General features: G+C 31.0%; 2 protein-coding genes across 2 annotated transcripts; one reads left to right on the forward strand and one right to left on the reverse strand.

The window, feature by feature from the left end:
* The first annotated feature begins 534 nt into the window (after positions 1-534).
* On the forward strand, positions 535-10,290 carry LOC109180536 (epidermal growth factor receptor substrate 15-like 1). Its single transcript, XM_019330168.1, has 13 exons — positions 535-895; positions 1,493-2,618; positions 3,375-3,593; positions 3,688-3,914; positions 5,837-5,911; positions 6,362-6,433; positions 6,517-6,615; positions 6,776-6,844; positions 6,920-7,034; positions 7,872-7,940; positions 8,078-8,384; positions 8,554-8,677; positions 8,861-10,290. Exons 1-13 carry the CDS (start codon positions 761-763, stop codon positions 9,917-9,919), a joined length of 3,696 nt encoding a protein of 1,231 aa, XP_019185713.1. The 5' UTR covers positions 535-760; the 3' UTR covers positions 9,920-10,290.
* Positions 10,291-11,267: 977 nt separating this feature from the next.
* Positions 11,268-26,387, reverse strand: LOC109180612 (amino acid transporter ANTL2-like). The gene is made up of 2 exons (XM_019330295.1): positions 26,374-26,387; positions 11,268-12,808 (listed from the first exon to the last, which is right to left on the reverse strand). The coding sequence occupies exon 2, from the start codon at positions 12,771-12,773 to the stop codon at positions 11,484-11,486; it is 1,290 nt and encodes a 429-aa protein (XP_019185840.1). The 5' UTR covers positions 12,774-12,808; positions 26,374-26,387; the 3' UTR covers positions 11,268-11,483.
* Positions 26,388-26,913: the final 526 nt, after the last annotated feature.

Consider the following 26,913-nt stretch of genomic DNA (forward strand, 5'->3'; position numbering starts at 1 on the left):
GGTGAAGGTGGGTTGAGGGGAGGGGGGAGGGGCAGTTGCCCCCCTGCCCCCCCGGCTCCATCTATGGGCTCAACGTTCTAAGTGGAGAAGGTTTGGTGGTTTGTCCCGCCCTAAGATGATCGGGGCGATCCAGTAAATGGACAAGTATTGCTACTAAATAAGCTCTTGCTCGTCTATATCAGGTCGGGTCGATTGACTTTGATGTCGATAAATAATAGAAAATAATTTATCTTATTAATCAATCCGAATACTTAGTAAATATACAATACGTACATGTAACGAGGTCAAGAAATATTCCTATCAATATTATATATAACAAATTTTCACCTTTAAAATTATAAAAAAGTAAACCTTTCATTACTATCAAATATCCTTATTGTTACACCATCTAGTCTAGTAAGTCCGTAATAATTTTCATTCCACTTTTAACTTTTTATTCATGTATGGTAAAATTCTTCTGGACACTGTCTAAAAAATATTCCCTAACCAAATGCCTTGAGTTATTTTTAGCATTAAACGTACCAATGAAAATCACCCCGTTAAAACTCTGACGTCACCTCTTCTTATTTTCATTTCCCTATTCCCTGAGCGCCACTGATCTACCCGACCCACCACACCGTCGGTCGATTTACCGGTCGGATTCTCTAAACCCCTCGGAAACTCTGAGCCCTAAATGATTCCATAGCGCTAGCGCAGATCTATCTTCTTAGTCGCTTCCCCAATTTCGACTAGGGACTCGCCGGAGCCGAACCGAACCGAAATGGCTGCGCCCAACATGGATCAATTCGAGGCGTATTTTCAGAAAGCCGATTTGGATCGGGATGGTCGAATCAGTGGTCATGAGGCCGTTTCCTTCTTCCAAGCCTTCAGTTTACCCAAACAAGTCCTTGCTCAGGTTCATCCTATGCCATCTCTCTCCCAACACGGGATAATAATAAGATAGATATAATCCAATTTTACTGTTAGGCATCTATGTTACTGGATTTGGATAAGCTAGTATAGTAGTATGTTCATTTGAGCTTATATAGTGTTTAACAATCTACTGCCAGCTATTTTTTCCGTGTCTGCTTATCAAATTTTATTTATGTTGCTACTTGCTAGAGTTAACATTATCGGAGAGATAGATAGTAGGGAAATGGGATTATTTGTGTCGTTGACATCTGAATCATAAACATAGTAGCTTGGAATTATTATGAGTTAGGATTTGAGTCGTTCGAGGATCTTAGATCAATGCACTAGTTAATTAAATCATTTTGAGTTTTTGGTGACTTTAGTTGCCGTAAAGAAGTAGGAGTTTTGCAGTGGGAAACTTATGTAAGTATTTCAGATGAGCCACTTAAATTTGTGCTAAAGGGACCAGTTTAGGTGCAAGTACACATAACCTAAGTTCAAGAATTGTTCATTCATTATATGCATATCCGATCAATCTTCAAACTTATATTATTTCTAGTGGTTTAGCTAAAAAGTCAATCCCGATATCATTTCTGTACAGATTTGGACGTATGCCGATCAAAATCAAACAGGATTCCTTAGTCGCCAACAATTTTATAATGCTCTGAAACTTGTAACTGTGGCACAAAGTAAACGGGAGTTGACTCCTGATATAGTTAAGGCTGCATTATACAGTCCAGCTTCAGCTAAAATTCCTGCTCCCAAGATAAATGTTGTGGTTGCATCTGGTCCTCACCCAAACAGTAAGCCTGGTGCCCCAGTAGCCCCTGTTACTGGTGCTGCTCCAATTCCGACTCCGAATGGTGGCATAGCAGGTTCACAAGGATTTCCATCTAAACAAAATCAAGTCATAAGCACCCCTCGACTACCAACTCCTAACACCACACTCCAGTCTCAATCAGGAGTTTCAAGTCCAGGAATGCCGGCAGGATCTTCTATGCCTGCTTTCCGTCCTCCTAATTCCTCTAATTGGCTTGGTGGTGGGACTGTTGGTCCTCAACCTGGGGCTGTTCCCCAATTTCCTAACATGGGTGTCAACCTTAACAGTCAGGATGGATTTGGCATTGCTGCATCTGGGTTGTCTGCATCTTCACAATCAAAACCACAAGAAGCTACTTCATTGGTGCAGCGTAGTTCGCCTCACTCAAATCATTCAGCTTCACTGGGTCACCAACCTCCAGCTAAGGACTCTAGAGCAACTCAAGTGACAGGAAATGGATTTGCTTCCAATTCTCATTTTGGAGATGTTTTTTCAGCAACATCCATCCTACCAAAGCAGGACTCCAAGCCACTGACATCTTCTGCTGGTAGCTTACCTGCCTCGTCAGCTCTAGTCCCAGTATCTGCTGGATCTCAAACAAACATTAAGCCTAGTTCAGTTGATCCATTGGAAATCACAAATTCTCAGCGATCTGTGAGCCATCAATACCAACAAACTCAGCCAACAATGAAATCAAACCAGAAGGTCCCTCTGCAAAGTTCCACCATAGTTCATGGTGGAGCTGGAAATTCTGTTTCTGTCCAGTCTCAGTCTCCATGGCCAAAGATGACACAAGCTGATTTTCAGAAGTATAACAAAGTATTTGTGGCAGTGGATACAGACAAAGATGGAAAAATCACTGGTGAACAGGCCCGCAACCTGTTTTTGAGTTGGAGGCTTCCTCGAGGTGGATTATACTTATTTTCTCTATTTTCGTCCTTAAAATTTTGCAGTTCTTTCTATTTTGTTGTATAACTTTGGGCAGTTTTAATCTACTTATTGCATGTGGCATGCCTTTATTAATGAAGTATAATGTAGCTGGTGCATTTCTGTGTATACTAGTATTAGTTTTATTTTATTCAAATTCACTGAAGTTGAAGAACTTTGGTTTTTCTTCTAAGAAATGAAGCAATTTGTTGCTTCTTTTCTGCATTATTGGAAGGTGATGGTAGGGGAAAGATATTGGAAATTTCAATATAAAAGTGCCTATTATGCATTTTCTATTTTATTCATATGGCTCCACCAGATAAAAGAGGATCTTTTGACTCATGATTTACATGCTATTGACATGCTGAGGGGACTATGTTGTACAAATTGAACTAATGTGAAAAATAGATGTCTTAAGTTACTCCGTACTTCTTTTTATGGCCACCAGGTTATTTGTTTAGACAAGTTGACCTATTCTAGCCATCCTTGCCTTTCACTCTTTTTCCAACCCAATGCTGCATTTATCTTTTTTCTTCAATATACAATCCTTGCTCTATCTCTGTGGGTTGGACCTTCCACACCATTAACTAGTAGTAATATGTTGTGTAGGTATTCTACATTAAAGAGCAGTTAATTTTCTGTAGATCTTTTATGAGGTTCTTAATTTGTTGTTAAAGTCCTCTGATTGATCTGTGGGGAATTGCAGTCTAAGTAAGTGCATTTTTGGGTTTGACAGAGGTCTTAAGGCAGGTGTGGGACTTATCTGATCAAGACAATGACAGCATGCTGTCTCTGAGAGAGTTTTGTATTGCACTCTACCTTATGGAGCGATACAGGGAAGGCCGTCCTCTTCCTTCTGTCCTTCCAAGTAGTATTATGTTGGATGAAACATTGGCACTTGCTTCTGGTAAACCTGCTGCAGCATATCCTGGAGCAGCTTGGAAACATACTCCTGGTATACACTCTTCCTCCCTCCTTGATGTCATAATTGTCATCTACCAATATTCTTCATCTCCAAAATACATCATAACCTTTTTTGTCCTTGTCAGGTTTGCAGCAACCGCAAGGGGTAAAAGGACCACAGCAAGCTGCATCTGCTCCTCTAGGAAAGCCGCCACGTCCAGCTTCCATTACTCATCTTGATGAAGCTAAGCAGCCTACTCAACAAAAGCCCAAAGTTCCTGTACTGGAGAAGCATCTTGTTGACCAACTTAGTACAGAGGAACAAAGCTCTTTAACCTCAAAGTTCAAGGAGGCAACTGATGCAGAGAAGAAGGTAATAATTTTAAATTTTAAGTTTTACTGGTTTAGTTCTTTTAAACTAGCAAATTAAGTTCCTGGGTCCATGGAAATCTTTGGATTTTGTGAAGCTGTGAATGTGCACTAGAATTATATGCTTAGGAGTGTTCTTTAGGGGGAAGTTCTGTCAATGCATGCAGATGACACTTCTAGGTCCTTGAGTTGTTTGTGTTTCTCATTCACTTATCATGCTAAACCTCTGCAATATGTTGAATAGTACAAATTTTTTTCTAAGCAAGATATGGAATAGTTGATGTGATTAAATGAAATGTAGTGTATTTCCATTTTAGCATTACCAGTTTCTCGATACAGCACAAATTATGTAATCATCAACCTCACTTGTCAAAAGCAATTGCTTCATCGCTTAAGTGATGAAGCAATCGTGATTGAGGGGAATCGGGATTGTGCTCTGCTTCAGCAAAGCGCTGAAATGTTCGAAAGTGGACCGAAGCTGAGTGACTCAAAAAGTGCAACCCTAAGCATGCTTTTGAATATTAAGCAAGGTCAACAAAGTTAAGCTTGAGAATTGCCTCCAATTGAACTCTAAAGAGTAAAGTCTCTGATTAAACATTTTGGCAGCCAACTGTTTCGCAATTTGGCTGAATTGCCTCATCTTCACTGATCTCTCATGGCTATGAATTGCAAGTATGCTTTTCTTATACTTTTGCCGAATCGCTCATTACTCCCTTCGTTTTGGGTGGGGGGGGGGGGGAGAAGAAGACGACAGAAATGCTGTCTCAACTCTTCCTCTTTTAAGTATACTTTCTCTCACATGCTCTTCTCTCTCTGAGCACTAAACAAGATCTTTTTATTCTTTTTTTTTTTAAAAAAAATAAAAATTCCTCTCTCTGAAAGTAAACCTTAATTAATTAATACTCTGTATATTTAATTTGTGTTTAATTAATTAATTTGGGCAGTGGGGCTCTCCAGCCTCCAGGCAAGGGTTTTTTGTTTGTTTTGTTTTGTTTTGTTTTGTTTTTTTTTTTTTTTAAATAATAAAAATAAATCAAACCTTAAATAATTAATGTATTCAATTGCTTTTTAAAAAAAAAAAGCAAATTAACCCTTAATTAATTAATGCATTCAATTTGATGTGTTTAGAAAATATGTATTACGCATGATGCTCAATTTACTATGCATTGGATAACTGATATGATGCTTGTGTTTAGATAAATATTAATGATTAATGATTGATGGATGAATAATGGAATATTATGATAATACGAATTTATTAATTTTTTATTATGTTAATTGTAGAATTTTCACACTTGTCAAAAGTAGCTGTCTGATTTAGGATGCAATATGCTTGTATTGTTATATAATGATGTCAACTATAATATTTTTGTCTTAAAAATTGCATTATATATATCATAATTATATATCATTCTAGATTTCTAGATTATAAAATTTAATTTTTCCACTTTGTGTCACTTTATATACAAAAGCAGTACTTCACTTTGCACTTTAAAGCGATGCAGAGTTCCATTGCTCGGATGTGCTTTTCACATTAAAAACGTTGAATATCAACTGCTAAGATAATTCTCCTTTTGTCGATAATTGTTACCCTTTCTCCCCTTTCCCTTTTGACAATGTTTAGCAAGTCTGTAAAGTTATCAATCATGAGCTATGGCTATGCTTTTGACCGATGGCTAAGCCATTATTTTAGTATTCAGTGCGAACAGATTTTATCAGTTAGGATGATATCTCTTATTTACTCCGTATTAAACTTGTTGCTGTGCAATCTAGCATTTATGCCTTCTTAATGGTTAGGTAAGCTAAGGCTAAGGATTTTATAATTTTTTTTTATAAATGTTAACTTGATATTAGAAGGATTGAGGTCTGAGGATAACATTTGATTTTCTGTATAGTTATTTGCATTATATTTTATGTCAATTTCAGGTTGCAGAACTGGAGAAGGAAATATTAGATGCAAAAGAAAAAACTCATTTCTATCATACAAAGATGCAAGAGCTTGTGAGTGCCTCTGATTTTCCTCCTTTCTTCCACTTCAACTTTTTTCATTTTTCCGGATAATTCTCCCATTTTAAGATGATCTAGTCAGGAGCTTCTCTTACTGGGAATACCTTCTCACCAAATATTTTTTTGGGGGGTGGAGGGCAGGGAGTTGGTTTTGACGGCGTGAAAATTATATACTGGTTCTTAAATTACCAATTTAAAGGGATGTGTGTGGAGCATACAGTAGTATTGTTCCTTTGTAAGTGCTAATTAGTTACTACGTATTTTCTTTCACCTGGTTTGACAGTGTTTATTTATTTAGGGTATACTCTTATATGCACTGTTAAGATTGGTGTGTCTTCATGATAGCAGTGTTGCTATTTATGTTTGGGGTATTTGAGGAATTACTGCTCCAAGTTGCGACATATTACTGACAGTCTACTTTTTTCACACGATGTTTTCTGCTAGATTTTATATAAAAGCCGATGTGACAATAGAGTAAATGAGATCACTGAAAGGGCTTCTGGTGACAAAAAAGAGGTAAACTTTTTAAAGACGTAAGGATGCACACGTTTCCATGATTTCTATGGTTACTGAGCTCAAAGAACAAAGTTGTATTACAGGTTGAGTCACTGGCAAAAAAGTATGAAGAGAAGTATAAGCTGTCGGGAGACGTAGCCTCTAAATTGACCATTGAGGAGGCCACATTTCGTGATATTCAGGTATATTTGCAACCGTCATTCTTAAACTTTTCTGGCAACTCAGTTTACTTTTTATCAGTTTATGATATTGGATAAGCTTTTTGTTTACACTCCCAAGTTTCAATTTAGTCAGGTTTGCCTGAATAATATGGCATTGCTTTTGAACCTTTTGAAATTGTAGGAGAAAAAGATGGAGCTATATCGGGCAATTGTCAAAATGGATCAAGATGGCAAAGCTGATGGTATTCAGGTAGGGTTTACCAACTACTGAACTTTTGAAGATATGTTGAAGCTCTTTAAGCTTAATTTTCTATGGCTTAAACAGGACCATGCCAATCACATTCAGTTAGATATTGAGAAGCTTGTGAAATCGTTGAATGAACGTTGCAAAACATATGGGCTACGTGCCAAACCTACTTCACTGTTGGAGCTTCCATTTGGTATGTATATTATTTTGCTTATAATTGGGCTTGGATATTTACTTTCTAGAGGCACCTAAGCTGTTGCATATTTATTTTGTAAGCCACCAAGTAATATTTTCATTAAGTGTTGCTTAATACTAAAATTATTTATTGATAGAAACAAAGTACAATAAACTGCATTTGACGTTAGACTTTACTGTCTCTGAAACCATAAATGACTCCTAGGTGTGAAGTGGTAGAATGTATTAACATATGCCAAAAAGCAATTGATTACGATTTTCTTTCATGGCCCTTACTTTCTGCTTCAAACATGCTTGGTCATGTAACTTCTGATTTGCTTCATGAAATACTCCGTCTTTGTCTTGTGTGACTTCATTTTGGCTGTGAAAGTGTCCAGAATATCTCGTGGAGTTACATGTCAATTATCAACATTCAGGGTATTGATCTAATTCTCTAAGGGACATAGGCCATAATTTTTAGTTGTTGCCTTACCCGTGATAGTGTGTTTTAGTTTTACCTATCAAATATAAAAATAATAATAAAAGTCTCTTGGCTGCTTTTTTTTACCCATGATTTCTTTGATTATTTAATCATAAGTTGATATCTTTTTTTGCATTCCATTTTCCTTGTACTAAGCCTTACGGGCTCACACATATGCTGTGTGCTCAACCAATGAGTTACTTGGGGGGTAATGTGGTATTTTCAAAATTTGTAGCAGATAGATGCTATTAACTTCGTATTTATATCCCTTCCCATTTGGCTGGTCTAGCTGTAAAAACAGTGTGTCATCAAAACCCTTTATTTTGTTTCATGTTTTCTACAACTTGTGATATTTTTACACTGAAAATTCTAAAGGTTGGCAACCTGGCATCCAAGAAGGAGCAGCAGATTGGGATGAGGATTGGGATAAGTTTGAAGATGAAGGTATTTACTGGAAAAGTCACTTTTAATTTTAAGGGCATTTAATCCTTTCTAATGTGCCAACTTATCTTCCTTTTTTGTCATTGTTTTTCTTGTTGCTGGTTCTTTCTGATTGTGCTCTTGAATTTTATGCCCTTCAGGATTCACATTGTTAAAAGAGCTCACCCTCGACGTGCCAAATGTCATAGCTCCTCCTAAACAGAAGTCTTCCTTGATTCGGGATAAAGTATCTTTGGATGACAGTGAGACTGGAAAATCACACTCTGAAGCTGGTGCAAGAACAGAGAAGTTATCAACAGTGGAGGATGAGGCTTCTGTTCTTACTGGTGAACAAAGAGCTGAAAGTCCATCAAAGACTAAACATGTTGAGAGCCCCTCAAAAGAGTACCATGAATCTCAAACTAGAAAGGAAGTCAGCTTTGATGGTTCACCCCATGCTCCACACAGGTAATACTGCTATTTTTTCCTCTTTTTCTTCTAATGCATCTCTTGTTTCTCTTTCATCAACCAAAAAAGATGAACAAACTTCTATTTGTATTACTTAATCATGCTTTGAGGTGAAATCATACTCTATTGCATCGCTATTAGAAGTATGACTTTGTATTTACTGGAGCAGTGAACATCGTGGTGCTGAATCTGTGTTCTCTGGGGGAAAAAGTTTTGATGAATCGGACTGGGGTGCATTTGACACTCACTATGATGCAGATGCTGCATGGAATTTCAACGATGTTGCTAGTAAGGTATATAAAACATGTCCAAACTCCAAACAGCTGATGTGAAAATGACCTGTTCTCATAATAATGTTGATGTCCAGTTATGGCTTAATGGATTTACATATCTTGTGTCATTGTTTGAATGTTCAGAACAATACATTTAACTGTTCTGCAGAACTAAACTACACTTTGTTTCATCAATGTTCTCAGGATGCTGATCATGTGAAGGACAAGGAAACTTCTCTTTTTGATTCTGATGACTGGGGCCTAGCCCCCATAAAAACTGGATCCAAGCATGCGGATGACACATTTCCTAAGCAAAGCCCATTTTTTGATTCTGTTCCCAGTACTCCAAATTACAATATTGGACCCATAGGTGCAGGTGATCCCTTCCCGAAACATGGCCTATTCTTTGATTCGGTTCCTAGTACTCCAAGTTACAATATTGGACCAATGGCTACAAGTGATGGTTTACAAAAACAAAGCCCATTCTTTGATTCAGTTCCTAGTACTCCAAGTTACAATGTGGGATCAACACATGCTGGAGACGCATTCTCCAAGCAAAGCCCATTCTTTGATTCTGTTCCTAGTACTCCAAGTCATAATGCTGGGTTCTCGTACACAGAAAATGCATCCTCAAAGAGCCCTTTCTTTGATTCTGTTCCAAGCACACCTGCTTATGGTTCCAGCCTACATGCAGATGACATGTTCCGTGGGAAGAGCTCATATGCTTTTGCAGATTCTGTTCCAAGCACACCCATGTACAGTTCTAATTCTCCACGAAGATTCAGTGAAGGTTCAGAAGAGCACTCAAAAGATTTCTCTAGATTCGATTCCTTCAACATGCAAGACGGTGGCCTATTCGCATCTGGATCTGGTGCATCCTTTACAAGATTTGATTCTATGCGGAGCACCAAGGACTCTGACTATGGTCATGATTTGTTCTCATCCTCACGTGATTCTCTTGCAAGGTTCGACTCCTTCCGCAGCACAGCAGATTCTGAATATACCTTCGGAAACTATGCACCTCAAGAGTCATCATCATCATTCGCAAGGTTTGATTCCATGCGTAGCACTAAGGACTCTGATTATGGTCAGAGTTTCTCGTCATTTGATGATGCTGATCCATTCGGATCAAGCGGGCCATTTAAGACTTCACTGGAGAGTGAGGCGCCAAGGAGAGATTCTGATCATTGGAGTGGGCCATTTAAGACTTCGCTGGAGAGTCAGACACCAAGGAGAGATTCTGATCATTGGAATGCCTTTTAATCAAGTAATTTATGATACAGGGTGGTAAGATTCTGAGTCATTAAAACCCTTAAATGTGAGGAACCAGCGATGCTGGTTCAGTCGCTCTTATATTGCCATTCTCTTTTCTGGGTTGTAGGTGTAGCAAATTGGCTTGTGATTCATATAGAGGCTTGAGACATTTATCGGTAACCAATGAACAGTGCCCGTGTAATTTTTTTCCCTCACATATTGTTTTTTTTTTTTTTTTTTTTTTTTTTTTTTTTTAAATGTGAACAGAGCTTGTGTTGGGTTCACACTTCACATATTCATTTATTTCATAGATACATAGGCGTGTAAAATGTATGAACCTTGTTTTGTGTTGGTTTTTTTTTTTTTTTTTTTTTTTTTTTTTTTTTTTTTTTTTTTTTGTAACTATTGGAGTAAAATGTCGGTGCAGTCACAGATCTTTGGTCAAACATTTGATTCCTTTCTGGTTTTCAATATAATATTTTTTCTTTCTATTGATTGAACTTAAGCTCCGTTTGCAGTTGAATATATGAGGAATGAAATAATATTTTTGAACAGATATATATAGTTGTATGTTTTGACTTTTTATTATCATATATAAATGTTATTTTTAAGAATGAGTTATTTCCGTACATTTAGGGGATAAGAAATATTATTTTCAAGAATGGGTTATTTCTTAGAGGAGACCAAGTCCTCATGAAATGTCTGTTGTGGCGTGACATTTTTTTTTTTCTTTGGTCTATTCAGCTTAGTGCTTACCATCTTCTTAGCTCCTCTTTGTTTTAATAAATCCTCAACCTTGTAGACCTAATTTTAAACCTAAAGCTTCTACACTGAAGAAAATATCTATAAATGAGAAAGTTGTAGTAGAGTGCTTAGGAATAGACTGAAGTGTCCTCATGTTTAATACTATTTAAACAGATTTGTTAACAAATATTCCATTTGTCCTATTTTATCTGTCATACTTACTATTCATTGGTCGAATCAATTCTTTCTTCTTTGTTTATTTGCTTTAGTATTTTTTTTTTTTTTTTTTACTTATTTTCATATTTGATTTTTGTGTGTAATAGTACTTTTAGTGTAGTTTCTAAATTCTAAATATATAAATTTTGTATACTAATACTAAATTTAATATTATTCAAAATTGAATTAAAAATAATTTCATTCAAGCCTCGTTAATCGAACCAAACACAAAATGGGACAGAGAGAATAACAAAAAATAATCATGTCACAATAATGCTAGGATCAATAAGATGTTTTAAAAAATGACTAGAAATGGAATGATGCGGAATTAACTCTAAAAAAATAAACAAAAAGAAAAAGAAGAATTCATTTGACAAATGAATAGTAAAATAGGACATAATAAGTAATAAATAGAATTCTTATTATATTTCTTGGAATGAAACAGGGTGTAAGGTAAAAATGGTACAAAACAAAAAGTAACCACACTACAAGATTCAAAGTCTGCAAACATATGATACAATTTTCACAACTGTATAGAGCAAGATGCACACTTTTTACACAGCTATATGTAAAACAAAAACTGATAATCATCAACTCACATAATTACAATAGCTTAAGCCTTAGTTGCAAAGATCTCAAGCAGAGAAGACCAAGTCCCATAAACAGCAAAAATGATGCCAAACACAGTGAGTGCTCCATCACACACCAATCCAACAGTCCCCAATTCCTGCTTGAACACAATCAAGTGAAACAAAGCAGGCAACACAAACCCTAAAACAATGCACACACTGCTCCCCACCAGTGACAAGAAATCCGCAAAGTTTGGGATTAGCAGAGCCATCAAACTCACCCCAAACACCATTCCCCATCTCAGCAACAAACATGTCTGCCCATGGGTCACTCGCCTCTCGAGGACTTCGTACACTGGGTTCATCATTAGCGGGAATGTGAAGAACAGGTTGATGCATAGTCCGATTTGGACTATGCTACTCACGATTCCCCGCCCCATATTCGAGGTGATTATATCGTTTGTTTCGTCCCCGAATGCCATGTAACCCAAGATTCCAAAAGCTCCATACATGACAGAAATGAGGGCCATTGAGAATCCCAAGACTCTCCCAAATTTAGCCTTGTCCCTCATCTCTGATTCCAATGGCAACACCATTCCTATCCCTTCAAAGGCATACACAGCCACTCCAAGGCCATAGAAGAACACAGTGAACCCCCCAAAGGCCTGCAGAACTGGCCTGTTCTGCAGGTACACCATTACATCCTCAACCATCACAGTACCCATGGCCCCCAAATCCACCACATCAGCAAAGATACTCAATGGGGCTAAATGGGTAAGTGTCTGGATTGAGTTCAACCCAAGCTGGAAAGGGAAACAGCTCCATACATACACAACTATTGGGGAAATCCCAATGATTTTAGGGTCTGGGTTGGTGACAGTTTCATGGTTAAATATGTTTGCTAAAGTGCTGGCTATGAAAATCATGTAACTTACACAGAACCCAGCTTGGGAGAGAACAATCATAGCATCAACTGCAGCCCTTCCAACAGGCCCACACACAGCAAACCCCAGATCTCCAAAAGATGAGATCTTGAAGGCCTTCTTGGGGTGAGATTCGAGCTTCCTTCTTGAATTGACTAAGAGCATCATGCAGTAGTAGGTCAAGAAGGCGACGGAGAAGAGGAGGATGACTCCCATGGCCCACCCTGTTCTCCTGAAAGTGTAAGGGAGGCCAAGAACACCCGCCCCAACTATGGCTATGAACACATTGGCGAAGGTCTTCGTTTGGGAAGAGAGGTGTTGCTGCGGATTCTTGCATAAGAGTGGGGTTTCTTCTCTGGGTATGTGAAGAACATGGGACGATGAGCTTGCTTCGTCTTTCTCAAACCCCATGGTAGCCTCAGAATCTTAGATCAAGAACCAGAAAGCTAAGCTCGGAAAATAATAAATGGAGAGAAGAAAAAACAATTCTTTGCACAACTTGTTTCTCTATTTGTTGTTTCTCACGGGGTTACTAGGGCCCTATTTTTTCAGAGCCATAGAATATTAGAAGGGGCTGACTTTTTTCTTGACGGCTGTTCTGTAGGCATGACGGTTGGTAATTTTCACGATATTTGAAAATTTAAAAAAAATTACCCCAAGGTGTGTGAAACGTATCATTTTTAAAATTGTTTTGTTTTTACTGTGATTTAATGAATTATAACAATATACTCCATACTTTATTTTATAGCTTCATAAATCGTGAGTTATACAATTATTCTACCGGTTAAATGTACAAGAGACTCAATTCAAACCTTTTATTATTTTAAATTTTTTTAATGTAAATTTTCAATGAAATTCAAACCTCCACACTACTGCATCTGTCCTGTCCCCACAAGGATCCCTGATCCCCGCTCTAACAATAACGAAAAAGGAATTTTTTTTTTAGGAAAAAAATGACGGGATAAGGAATGTATATAATTTTCCGTGGGGGATGGGGATACTCCTTGTCTCCTCCCCACTCGGCCTCGTCTTTGAATAATTATTATACAAAGTAAGATATATATATATATATATATATATATATATATATATATATATATATATATATATATATATATATATATATATGAGCTTCGGATCCCATGAGGTCACTTAGATGAGTGAGATAATGGGGCCTCATCTCATCCATTAAATCATAACATATCAAAGGGTGAGATTGAAAGAGATTTATTTTTCATATATAGTAGTAGTCTATGCATAAGGATGTATAAGTAATTGTAATATTAGAGCTATACTAGTATTTGCGCCCGTGCGTTGCACAGAATGAATTTGTTATAAAATTTTAAAAATATTTATATCGATATACAATTGTATAAATTATAAAATCAAATATTATATAATATAATTGAAGAATTGAGTTGCACCGATTATGTTTTCTGATGTTATCAATGCTTGAATTCGAATAAATAATTGCCCAATTAATAGCTAACGTGTAGATATACGCATTCGGTGTTGCAACTTTAGAGATTTTATATATCAGTGTTTATAATTTGTATTAATTGGGCTAATTAGCTCGTTGTCTAGCAACTCAGTTATATAAATTATTTATACGGAAGATATATTTTCTATGTAGATCAGCTATATAGCAATTTTGTCATTTTTGTATATAAAAAAACATAATATCAATGGCTTAAATTATACATTATTGAAAATCTCTTTATAGCTAGACGACTTTGGTAGTAGTAACGGAATTTTATCCATCATCGTCTAAAGTTAAAACTATCAGACTATCAGGATGGGGTGACTCGGAAAAAAGTAACATACAATTACCCGTGATTAAAGACTGATTTTTTCAGTAATAACTCAAATATTATATAGTGCAATTAAAGATATGGTTTCGCCCGTGAATTTGTTGTAATATATTAAGAATATCTGGATTGATATATAATTATTTAAATTAGAACATTAAATATTATATAGTGCAATTGAAGATATAGTTTGGATCGTTTATATGTTTTGATGTTATCGTTGCTTGAATTTAAACAAATAATTGCTCAAATTAATAGCTAATGTGTAGATATACGCATGCATTGTTGTAACTTTGAAGCTTTTATTTATCATTGTTTAGTATTTTTATAAATTAGGCAAACGTGCTCATTCTTTAGCAACTCAGTTATAGGAATGAATTGCTATCCTAATTCATTTGTATGAAAAATATTTTTTTTTTTTTTGTCTAAATTGCTTTAAATTTTTTTTTTTTTTTTGTGTGTAGATATATAGCAATTTTGTCATTAAAAAAAAACATAATATCACCAATTGTATTTACACATTATTAAAACCTCATATTGTAGACGACATTGGTAGTAGCAACATAATCTTGTCCGTCATCGTCTATAGCTAACATCTTCAGTCCATTAGAATGGGTGACTCAGGTGAAAATATATCATCGTAAAATATCAGTCAATTAGTAATATCATATTCATTTTCAACCAATTATTCTTTTTATTTTTCGTAAATTAATCAATTAGAATATCATATGCAATGGTATTTTTACCTAATTTCAGTTTTATTTTTAATTGGTGATGTAGAATATTATTATTGAAATATTTCCGTTCCATTTTTAATTTACCTTTACTATTGTTTAAAATATGCCTTTACTATTGATGATGTAGAATATTATTATTGAAATATTATCTTTTCATTTTTAATTTACTTTTACTTGATGATGTAGAATATTATTATTGAAATATTTTCGTTCTATTTTTAATTTCCGTTCTTTTGTTTTAAATTTTTAAAGATTTATTGTGATATAATTGGTTCACATATTTCAATTATTTATTTTTTCTTTAATTATTATAAACAGAAATGATATTGTACTAATTAATTTATGATATTTATCAAATTGTATTTTTTTAAAATATAAGATTTACACATGTTATGAGGGGTTAAAAAAATATTTTAAAATGATTTTTTATTAGTATGAATTTTTATTTTAAAATATTTTATAGCAATCCAAACACTCCATTAGCCTCCCATAAAAAATTGATAAAAAAAAAAAGCCATTTCATTAAGGAAATTAAAATTAATTAAAGTAAATCAAATCATGCTATATTTATTTGTAACTGTATATTAATTTCATTTTGAAATCATTGGTTCACATATAAGAATTTTTTTTAATTATTATAATTTATAAACAGAAATGATATTCTACTAATTAATTTATAATATTTATCAAATTGTAATTTAAAAAAATATAAGATTTACACATGTTATTGGGGGAGGGGAGGGGGGGGGGGAGGGGAGGGGGGTAAAAAATATTTTAATTTTTTTTATTAGTAAGTATTCAAAAAATAATAATAATTTCCAGCAACTCAAACACTCCCTTAGTCTCCCACAAAAAAACTGAAAAAGAAAAGTCATATCATTAAGAGAATTAAAACTAATTAAAGTAAATCTAATCATGCTATATTTATTTGTAACTGTATATTAGTTTCATTTTGAAATCATTGGTTCATATATTTGAAATTATTTATTTTTTTCTTTAATTGTTATAAATATAAATGATATTGTACTAATTAATTTATGATATTTATGAAATTGTATTTTTTTTAAATGTAGTGTTTTACCCGTGTGTTGCACAGAATTTTTTTTTGTTTTTTGTTTTTTTTTTTTTGTTTTTATGAATTTAAAATTAAAATAAAAAATAAAAAAATGTTAAAATGTACAATATAATAATATAGTTGGACTTTTATATATTTGGTCAAGTATCTATTTTCATAACATACAAAATTTAAATTTAAATTTTGTATGGTTAATATAATCTCTAATCATGTACATATTTAGATAAATTTATAGAAAAATTCATATAATTAAGTTGATTTATTCCAAATTGTATTATATATGGTCTAATGGTACCCGGGTTGGACTTCCATTTGGAAGGTTGTAAGTTCGAGCCTCAGTGGAGGCGTTATTAGCTCTTTGTGTTTCAGTAGGTTGAGAAAGTATATGAACAGATACTACAATGTAATAGAGCTAGTAGCATTCAAAAAAAAAAAAATATATATATATATATATATATATATATATATTAATTCTAAAAATATGAATAATAATAACTAAGAGAATTGTACTTAGAAATCAATAAAAATGTAAATTCTAAATTTTGTATGAACAAATATAAACTCTAATCGGACGCATATCCTTATATGATTGTATAATATATTTTATATACACATAATATTTATTAATATGTATATAGGAAAATTACAATATAATTTCATTAATTTTAATTTATATTGATAGATTTATACTTAAAAAATTATATTTAGAAATTTAAAAAGTGTATGTATGTATATTTAAAAAAAATTATAAATATTCATGTTTTGTTAATTTTATAATTTCATTTCTTTAATTATATTTCATATTTTATTAATTATAATTTAATGAAATTGTCACAAATATTTCTACGGAAGAAATCTTATATTTCTCAAATTTCTTAATTATATTATTTATAATTACCAAATATTGTGGCAATTACAATAATAATTTCATTAATTATATTAATTATAACATTTTTTATCTTCCAATATTTAAATACATTACCATAATAATACACAAAAGAAGGAAAGAAAAATTATGAGAATAATTACCTTTAATAAATTAGGAAATGATATTAAAAATAATCTATATATATATATTAAGGTAAGTATATTTATTTTGTGCCCAATAATATTATACATTAAGTATAAAAATATATATGTATATAAATTACCATAATAATTACCCCGAAAAAGGTGACAACACATAATTATTAGGCAATAATATTAATAATTAATTATTAAGGCAAGTATAATTGATTTTGTACTAATAATATTATACATCTATACACTTTTAATTCTATATTGATAAGCATAATCTGTGTATATACTTTAAGAAAATATTCATTATTAAAAAGGGAATATAATTTAAAAAGTAAATTATTAATTAGATTACCTAATATAATTGTCCTACTAATTAATTCCATGCTACTATGTATAATAATTCATATATTTATTCATTATGAGTAATATTCATTTCCTTTTTCACTCATAGAAAGAGTTAATATTCATTTCCATTTCTTTTTCCTTCATAATTTTTTCCTAATATTTCATGTGGTGGTTACTAATTTTTTCCTAGGGAAAGCGGTGTTATATTTTCAATAAATTTTTAATATTAAATATTTTTTTTCATTTGGCCTGATTCTTGTGTCTATTAGTAACAAAATATTAATAATAGATTCTCGTGTGTAAAATTCATTTTTTTCTATTCATATTCATTTCTTTTTTTCTTCATAAATAATTAATATAATTATAATAATATAATTACTGATTATATTTTAAGTGAAATATGGATATATTAATTTCCTTTTTCATTCATAGAAAGAGTTAATATTTGTTTCCATTTCTTTTTCATTCATAATTTTTTTCCTAATATTTCATTTGGTGGTTACTAATTTTTTTTGTAGGAAAAATTGTGTTATATTTCCAATAAATTTTTAATATTAAATCCTTTTTTCATTTAGCATGATTCCCATGCCTATTAGTAACATAATAATATTAATAATAGATTTTCGTGTGTAAAATTCATTCCTATTTCTGGTCATAAAAACAATCTTGTACGTTTGTAATATTCATTTTCAATCACAAAAACAATTTGGTACGTGTTTAATAATCATTTCATTTTTCCTTTACCCTAATTTTCTGTGTAGCAAATTAGTTATTTACTTATTAAGCACATTTTTTTTAATTCGAGTCCATTTTTAATATTAATTTCTTTTTTCTTTTGGTTTGATTTCTGTGCCAAAAGCTGTGTTATATTTTTAGTGAAATATAAACATATTCATTCGTTTTTCTTCATATTTCATTTCCTTTTGAATATATATATTTCTTTTTTTTTTTCCTTCATAAAAAGAATTAATATTGATTTTTTATTCATTTTTCTAATAATTGTCGATTAATTGGCCTGATTTCCATGTCGATTAGTAACATGATATTAATAACAGATTTCTTTGTGAAATATTCATTTCCTTTCTCGTTCATAAAAAGAATTAATATTCATTTTCACATAATTAAAAAGTAATATAATTATAAAAAATATAATTACTGATTATATTTTCAGTAAACTATTAATATATTCATTTCATTTTTCCTTCATAAATAATTAATATAATTATAATAATTATAATCATATAATTGCTGATTATATTTTAAGTGAAATATGAATATATTCATTTCCTTTTTCACTCATAGAAAGAGGTATATTCATTTCCATTTTTTTTTCCCTCATAATTTTTTCTAATATTTCACGTGGTGGTTACTAATTTTTTCGTAGGGAAAGCGGTGTTATATTTTCAATAAATTTTTAATATTAATTTTTTTTTTTTCATTTGGCATAATTCTCGTGTCTATTAGTATAATAGAATATTAATAATAGATTTTCGTGTCTAAATTTTATTTTTTTTCTTTCATATTCATTTCTTTTTTTCTTCATAAATAATTAATATAATTATAATAATATAATATAATTACTGATTATATTTTAAGTGAAATATGGATGTATTCATTTCCTTTTTTCATTCATAGAAAGAGTTAATATTTGTTTCCATTTCTTTTTTCTTCATAATTTTTTCCTAATATTTCATTTGGTGGTTACTAATTTTTTCGTAGGGAAAACTGTGTTATATTTCCAATAAATTTTTAATATTAAATCCTTTTTTCATTTGGCATGATTCCCATGCCTATTAGTATAACAGAATATTAATAATAGATTCTCGTGTGTAAAATTCATTCTTATTTCTGGTCATAAAAACAATCTGGTACGTTTGTAATATTCATTTTCAATCATAAAAACAATCTGGTACAATGTTTAATAATCATTTTCTTTTTCCTTTACCCTAATTTTCTGTCTAGCAAATTAGTTATTTACTTATTAAGCACATTTTTTTTAATTTGAGTCCATTTTTAATATTAATTTCGTTTTTCTTTTAGTCTGATTTCTGTGTCAATTAGTAACAGAATATTAATAAAAAATTTCATTATTACAATTAATTCTTTAGTTTTTTTTTTTGAATTAGAATAATGATAATTGTAATTATATTAATTAATTAATTGTATGGATATTTTTTTGCAATGAGATACAGATCCACCAATGTATCCAGATGTGTTCTCCTGCCTCAAAGCCTAATGAATCATACACATGTTGCATCTTAAATGCACGTAGATATAGACATACAATTTATTTATTTATTTATTTATTTATTTTTTTGAGAATGCTAATCGATTCACTGATAGTTGAAGGTAGATAACAATACTTATAATATGAAATTAAACCTTTTGGAAGAATAATATGAAATTAAACTCAAATCCAAGTTACTTTACATCTATTAATCCCTAATTAAGATTATATAAAAATGAAACATAGATTTAAATGATTTCATCTAAGAGCTTGTAAATATGGTGACTACTTTAGTGTTTTTAGAGAGACAACGTGCTTTACCAATTCGCCAGGAAGAACCGATCTCATGCCGGCCTGGATCTCGCGGGAAGTGATTATCGGCTTCTTGTTGTAGTGGGCCAAGCGAGTCACCTCTTGGGCGAACTTCAAGAAGATATCGTTGATGAAGCTATTCATGATGTCCAAATTGCAAAACATATTGAAGTACGTGAGAATATAGTTAGAAAAATGTAGAAAATTCATACAAAAAGAAAGCAGAAAGATGAGTCTGAGATTCTTTGATTGAAGAAGCTCTTGTATTTATAGGTAGAAAATACTAATTCAAAAGGAAAGTATAATAATTTATTTATTTAAGGGAAAGTATAATAATTTATTTATTTAAGGTAATAACATTATTATTATTATTATTATTATTATTATTATTATTATTATTATTATTATTATTATTATTATTATTATTTATTTATTTAATTTCCATTTGACATTTACTTACCAAATAAGTTTTACTACAAAAGTTTTGGGGGAAAAATTTGTTAGGAGGATTTTACTTTTATATATACTAGTATTTTCGCTCGTGCGATGCACAAGATGGATTTGTTATAATATATTTAAAATATTTAGATTGATATATAATTATTTAAATTAGAACATCAAATATTATACAGTGCAATTGAAGATATGTTTTGGATTATTTATGTGTTTTGATGTTATCATTGTTTGAATTTGAGAAAATAATTGCTCAAATTAATCGTTAATGTGTAGATGTACGCATGCGATTCTGTAACTTTGAATATTTTATTTATCATTGTTTAGTATTTTTTTTTTATTTATAAATTAGGCAAATATGTTCGTTCTCTAGCAACTCAGTTATAGAAATGAATTGCTATCTTAATTCATTTGTATGGAATATATATATATATATATATATATATATATATATATATATATATGTATATATATATACATACATATATATATATATATATATATATATATATATATATATATTTGTCTAGCTATATAGCAATTTTGTCATTTAAAAAAATATAATATCAACGATTGTATTTACACATTATTAAAATCTGTTTGTAGATGACATTGGTTGTAGCAACGCAATCCTGTCCATCATCGTATAGAGCTAACACCTTCAGTCCATCAGGATAGGTGACTCGGGTGAAAATATATAATAGTAGAGTATTAGTCAATTAGCGATCCTTTTATATTTTAAGTCAATTAGTAATATCAAATTCATTTTCAGCAAATTATTCTTTTATATTTTTAGTCAATTAGTCAATTAGAATATCATATGCAGTGATATTTTTACCTAATTTTCATTCAATTTTTAATTGATGATGTATAATATTATTATTGAAATATTTACGTTCCATTTTTAATTTATCCTTAATATTGTTTAAAATATGCATTTACTATTTATGATGTAGAAATACTATTGAAATATTTCCGTCAAATTTTTGTTTCCGCTCCATTTTTAATTAAAATGCAATGATGAAACCATTTTTTTTCATATTAATCAATTATGGATCATTTTTTATTTGCAGTCAACTATTAGTATTCATTTCTTTTTATATTTTAGTCAATTTGTAATGTCATATTCATTTTCAGCCAATTATTCTTTTTATTTTATTTTGTTCTCATTCAACAGTGATATTTTTACCTAATTTTCGTTTCATTTTTAATTGATGATGTATAATATTATTATTGAAATATTCCGGTTTCATTTTTAATTTTTGTTTCTTTTTTAATTTACCTTTACTATTGTTTAAAATATGCTTTTACTATTGATGATATAGAATATTATTATGTAAATATTTCCTTTTTATTTTTAATTTACTTTTACTTGATGATGTAGAATATTATTATTAAAATATTTGCGTTCTATTTTTAATTTCTATTTCATTGTTTAAAATTGTGAAAGATTTATGACATAATTGTGATTTGATGTATTATATTGTATAATATTATTGTGAAAAATTTAAATGCAATGATCTGAACATTTTCTTTTTCATTTTAGTCAATTATGGATCATTTTTATTTTTAGTCAATTATTAATAATCATTTCCTTTTCCAATTAACCTAACTTCAATTTCTTTTTTTCATTTTTAATTTTCAGTAAATTATTAATATTCATTTCTTTTTCCAATTTACCTAATTTCCATTCCATTTTTAATTGATGATGTAGAATATTATTGTGAAATATTTATGTTCATTTTTTTCATTCTTTTTTTTTTTTTAATTTACCTTTACTATTTACTATTGTTTGGACAGGAAATCAAATAAATAGGATTTTGTTTTTAATTATAGTATAGGTGCGCACCAATTGCAGTCTAATAGCTCTGCAAGTTTTCAATGGAGAAATATCCTGGGCAAGAATAAACATTGGAGCCGTAACAGTTGTATGTTAGTATACATATCTATATCTCTATATATACTTACTCAATATAAAAGAATGAATAAATAAATATAAGGAAAATTTTTTACCAATTAATAGATTTACCAATTAGATTAATACGTGAATATGGAAACAATATTATCAATTAATAGATTTTAATTAATTTCTATTTTACATTTAGTTACCAAATAAGTTTTACTACAAAAGTTTGGGCGAGAAAATGAAATAGGAGGATTTTACTTTTATATATATATATATATATATATATATATAGAATGTAACTAATATATCTGAAAGTAAAATTTGAGCTCAAATTTTACTTTCAGATATATTAGTTACATTCTATATATATATATATATATATATATATATATATATATATATATATATATATATATATATGCAGTATTGAACCTTTACAGGGCGTTTGGTTGGAGGGAGTTTAAATTCCCTTCCCACTTAATTTCCACATAATTCCAAAGGCCATTAAATTCCGTAGTTTGGTTGGAGGGAATTACAATTCCATGGAATTGCAATTCCCCCATTTTCATGGAATTAAAATCCCATGTCCCCCCCTGGTATTTTAATTCCTGGGAAAAAAAGATAGTGATGAGTCAAAATTAACCCTTCCTTTTTTAACCTAAAATTAATGTCTAACAACAATAATGGACATTTTTGACTTTATACTACTTATTCCCTTTCAATTCCCATGTATACCAAACATTGGGATTGAAATTCTCAGTAATTCTATTCCTATCAACCAAACACTGGAATTTAAATTCCCACTTTATTCCCAGTAATTCAACTCCCATGAAATTACAATTCCTTTCCCACATAATTCCTCCCCTCCAACCAAACGCCCTGTTAATGTGAGATAAGAAAGAAATAATCAGTTATATGATGCCTTTATTTGGATGCACTAAGATTATTACAATGCTCCATCACTTTGCAAGCATGTACAATTTTGGCTTTATTTTATACTTTAAATTATACTTTGCTTATCCTTTAGATTTTAATGTATTATTTTAAGCTAATTTATTTATTAACATTAAAAAAAATACATTTTAAAGTGTGACAATTTATACTAATAAAACATTTTAAAAAGTGGAAAAAGATGATTTTCTAATTTGATGCCACTGCATCAATTTAAAAAAAAAAAATTATTGCTATTGTTTACCCCAATCATCTCATAAATATCCATAATTTTTATTAGAGGGGTCTAATCAACACATAAACTGAAAAAAAAACTGACAATCATAAACAAAATATGTACAAAAATAAATGATAAAAACATTATGATAATGATTAAGACATAATAAATTTACCTTTCCAAAAAATCACAAAACTCTGAAAATCCTGATTGAAAAGGAGTTGTGTATCAAAGAGTTACATATCTTGACATAACTGGCTAATCAAAAAGAACATTCATTACTTGTCCTTATTCAAACACTTTCAAATATAAAGAAAAATTAAAATACTTGTGTTTAGATTAAGTCTTCGTATTATTTTTTAACTCTACACAATTGCATAAGAACAATCATAAGATTTGCAAGGCCAGAATTAAAAAAAAAAAAAAAAAAAAAAAGGTTTCAATTCTTGGCCTTGGTATATGTTGATCCCACACTGTAGCTTTCAATTGATTGTCCCTATAAACAAATAAACTACGGAGTTCTTAATAAAAAATACATATACAAAATACAATAAAAATAACAAAATTAGATAATTTACTTTGTATCCACGTATAATTAGAAAATCAATAAGTTAAGAAAGCTTCCCTGCAATGATCTTATCCAATGGGGAGTATATCTCAACGACCCTACCAATAACGTCAAACATGTTAATAATAAAAAAAAAGAATTCAGATGTAGATTAAAATTGTAAATGAAACTTACCAATGAATTGTTTATCATCTACAGACTTCAAAGATGAAAATGATTTCAATAAATAAATTTGTCTAGAAAAGTTGTCATTTTTTTATATCCTTTAACCAAAGTACCATAGTGGAATTACAACATAAAATAATGAGTGCATTTTTTGAAAATATAGAAAATACTTATCACCATAAAATTTTTAATGGCATAAACTTTTCATTGTTTGAAAAGCTTACAGTACTTACCAACATGTTCCCTTGGTATATGAGCATGAAGTTTCCTACAATGAAGTAAAAAAGAAAAGTGTTATTTTGTAATTTATTTTTGCAGTATAGGAAGCAGCTTTGTAATGCATCTTTTTCCCAATTTCATATACAACACGAGTTCTAGAAAAAAGCAAAATCGAAAAAAATACCATTTAATCGGGAAATATGCACTCTCTAGATTTTATGGAATCACTCCCCTTTCTCTATGGGACCTCATATAGGTGCACACCAATCACCATCTAATAGCTTTGAAAGTCTTCAATGGAGAAATATCCTAGGCAAGAATAAACATTGGAGTCGTATAAAAAAAAAGCAAAATTGAAAAAAAAAAATACCTCTTGAACGTGAAGAGTGCACTCTCTAGATTTTATGGATTCACTCTCCTTTCTCTATGAGACTTCATATAGGTGCGCACCAATTGCAATCTAATAGCTCTGCAAGTCTTCAATGGAGAAATACCCTGGGCAAGAATAAACATTGGAGCCGTAACAGTTGTATGTTAGTATACATATCTATATCTCTATATATACTTACTCAATATAAAAGAATGAATAAATAAATATAAGGAAAAATTTTAACCAATTAATAGATTTACCAATTAGGTTAATACGTGAATATGGAAACAATATTATCAATTAATAGATTTTAATTAATTTCTATTTTACATTTAGTTACCAAATAAGTTTTACTATAAAAGTTTGGGCGGGAAAATGAAATAGGAGGATTTTACTTTTATATATATAGATATAGATATGGTTAGGAATAGATTGGAATATATTCCATGCTAAGGATCAACTAATTATGGTGTTGAATAATATATTTACGGTTATAAATTATTGTTGATAGAGTGTGAGTTGTATTTAAACATTTGTATTCAGCAATAGTGTTTTGTGGTGGGATATCTCCTCAACAATGAAGGTGCAACCGGAAAGAGGTATGTGCAACCTTAATAGAAGTGTGTTATGGGTTATGTTCTGTCTGTGCAGCCATTTAGTTAAGTCGGTGCGTTGAGTTAAGAACCCAACGCACAAGCCCAAAAACTAAACCGAACAAACGTCAGACCTACTTTCCCCAGTGTAAATTTTAAACCCAAAAAAAAAAAAAAAAAAAAAAAAAAAAAAACACCCCTTGTAAACCTCAATCGCACAGACCATAACAACAAAAAACACCAAATAAATATATAAAATAACAACACACCAACAATTAATAGATCATAACATGTTAAAATTAAAATACACATACCAAAATTGATTTACGTAAAAAAACAATAACCAAGCTATAAAAATATGGTAAAAGTTTGCCTCAATTCTAGTTGACAGTCCAAATAAGAGATATTTGGCCTGAAAACTTGTCAACCTATTTGTGACCCAACGCACAAGCCGAACACATAAAATGCACACAGAAAAATTTCATAACACAACGCAAGCTTCTGTTCATTAATTTTTAAATTGAATAACGGAATCAACATGCAACAAAAACCACAACCATACTGCTGATTGATCATACTCGTCATAACAAAGAATTTAAGCCAAACGTACACACGGGAAAACAAATTGCACACACAGCATAACAAAGAATTGAAGCCAAATGCACACACGGGAAAACAAATTGCACACACCCGATACAATACCATAATTAAGTAGTGCACAAGCCCATAAAATCTGCTAATTAATTATTACACCCTAATTAAGACACTACCAAAAAGACAACAACACCCCTACATGCAAATAAATCACACGCACAAGACATTATATTCAGCTAAATCTAATCCATCCAAAAACCCAAATAAACGCACCAGATCAAGCCTCACCACCTCGCCTGATAAAGGTAACCTCGGCGGATCCAAAATCTGTATATATGTATATATATGTGTGTGTGTGTGTGTTAATTTTTTAAAATTAAGACTTAGGTTTTAGTTTTTAAAATTAAAAATTACACTAATTTAATATTTTGATTAAGAATTAATTGGGAACGAGAATTGAAAAATTTCTGTCCCTGCTCAATTCCCCGCCGGAAATAGGGATAGAGACGGGGTCGAAATTTTAGAGACGAAGACTGATAGTATACTGCCTATTCACGCTTACTCTCATTCCATTCCATTGCTATCTCTAATTATGATTTTTAAATTAGGTAATGAACTAATTAAGCTTAAATCCTTAGTGCTACATTAATATACTTGAATGTCATGAATTTAAACTTAGTCTTGAAAAGAAATTGTCCGACCTATATAGAAGCTCGATTCATGCAAAGATGAACAAAATTTATAAATTTGGCAGACCCAAAAAGGCCAAAACTACTGGGATACTAGCCCAGCTTCTGAGATTAAAAGCTTTAAGCTTTAAGCTTGTACGCTCTGGCCCTGCACATAAGTCATAACCAAGCCTACTCTTGATTCCTACCTTAGCTTCAATTCTCGAAAGACTGAATATTCTACAAGATAGCCTAGAAGCATACATTATCTCTAGTTGTACCAGAAACATTTGGCGCCAATATAGTGTCTGAGCTGTGAAGAT

Source organism: Ipomoea nil, unplaced genomic scaffold (genome assembly GCF_001879475.1).
Source record: "Ipomoea nil cultivar Tokyo-kokei standard unplaced genomic scaffold, Asagao_1.1 scaffold1026, whole genome shotgun sequence".
Classification (NCBI taxonomy): Eukaryota; Viridiplantae; Streptophyta; class Magnoliopsida; order Solanales; family Convolvulaceae; genus Ipomoea; species Ipomoea nil.

What these genes read in the sequence shown, in the direction of transcription:
- LOC109180536 (XM_019330168.1), top strand. Translation starts at nt 761, where the DNA reads ATGGCTGCGCCCAACATGGATCAATTCGAGGCGTATTTTCAGAAAGCC. An exon ending in AGCTTGGAAACATACTCCTG is followed by an intron (nt 3,594 to 3,687) that starts GTATACACTCTT and finishes TGTCCTTGTCAG; the next exon opens with GTTTGCAGCAACCGCAAGGG. An exon ending in ATACAAAGATGCAAGAGCTT is followed by an intron (nt 5,912 to 6,361) that starts GTGAGTGCCTCT and finishes GTTTTCTGCTAG; the next exon opens with ATTTTATATAAAAGCCGATG.
- LOC109180612 (XM_019330295.1), bottom strand. Translation starts at nt 12,773, where the DNA reads ATGGGGTTTGAGAAAGACGAAGCAAGCTCATCGTCCCATGTTCTTCAC.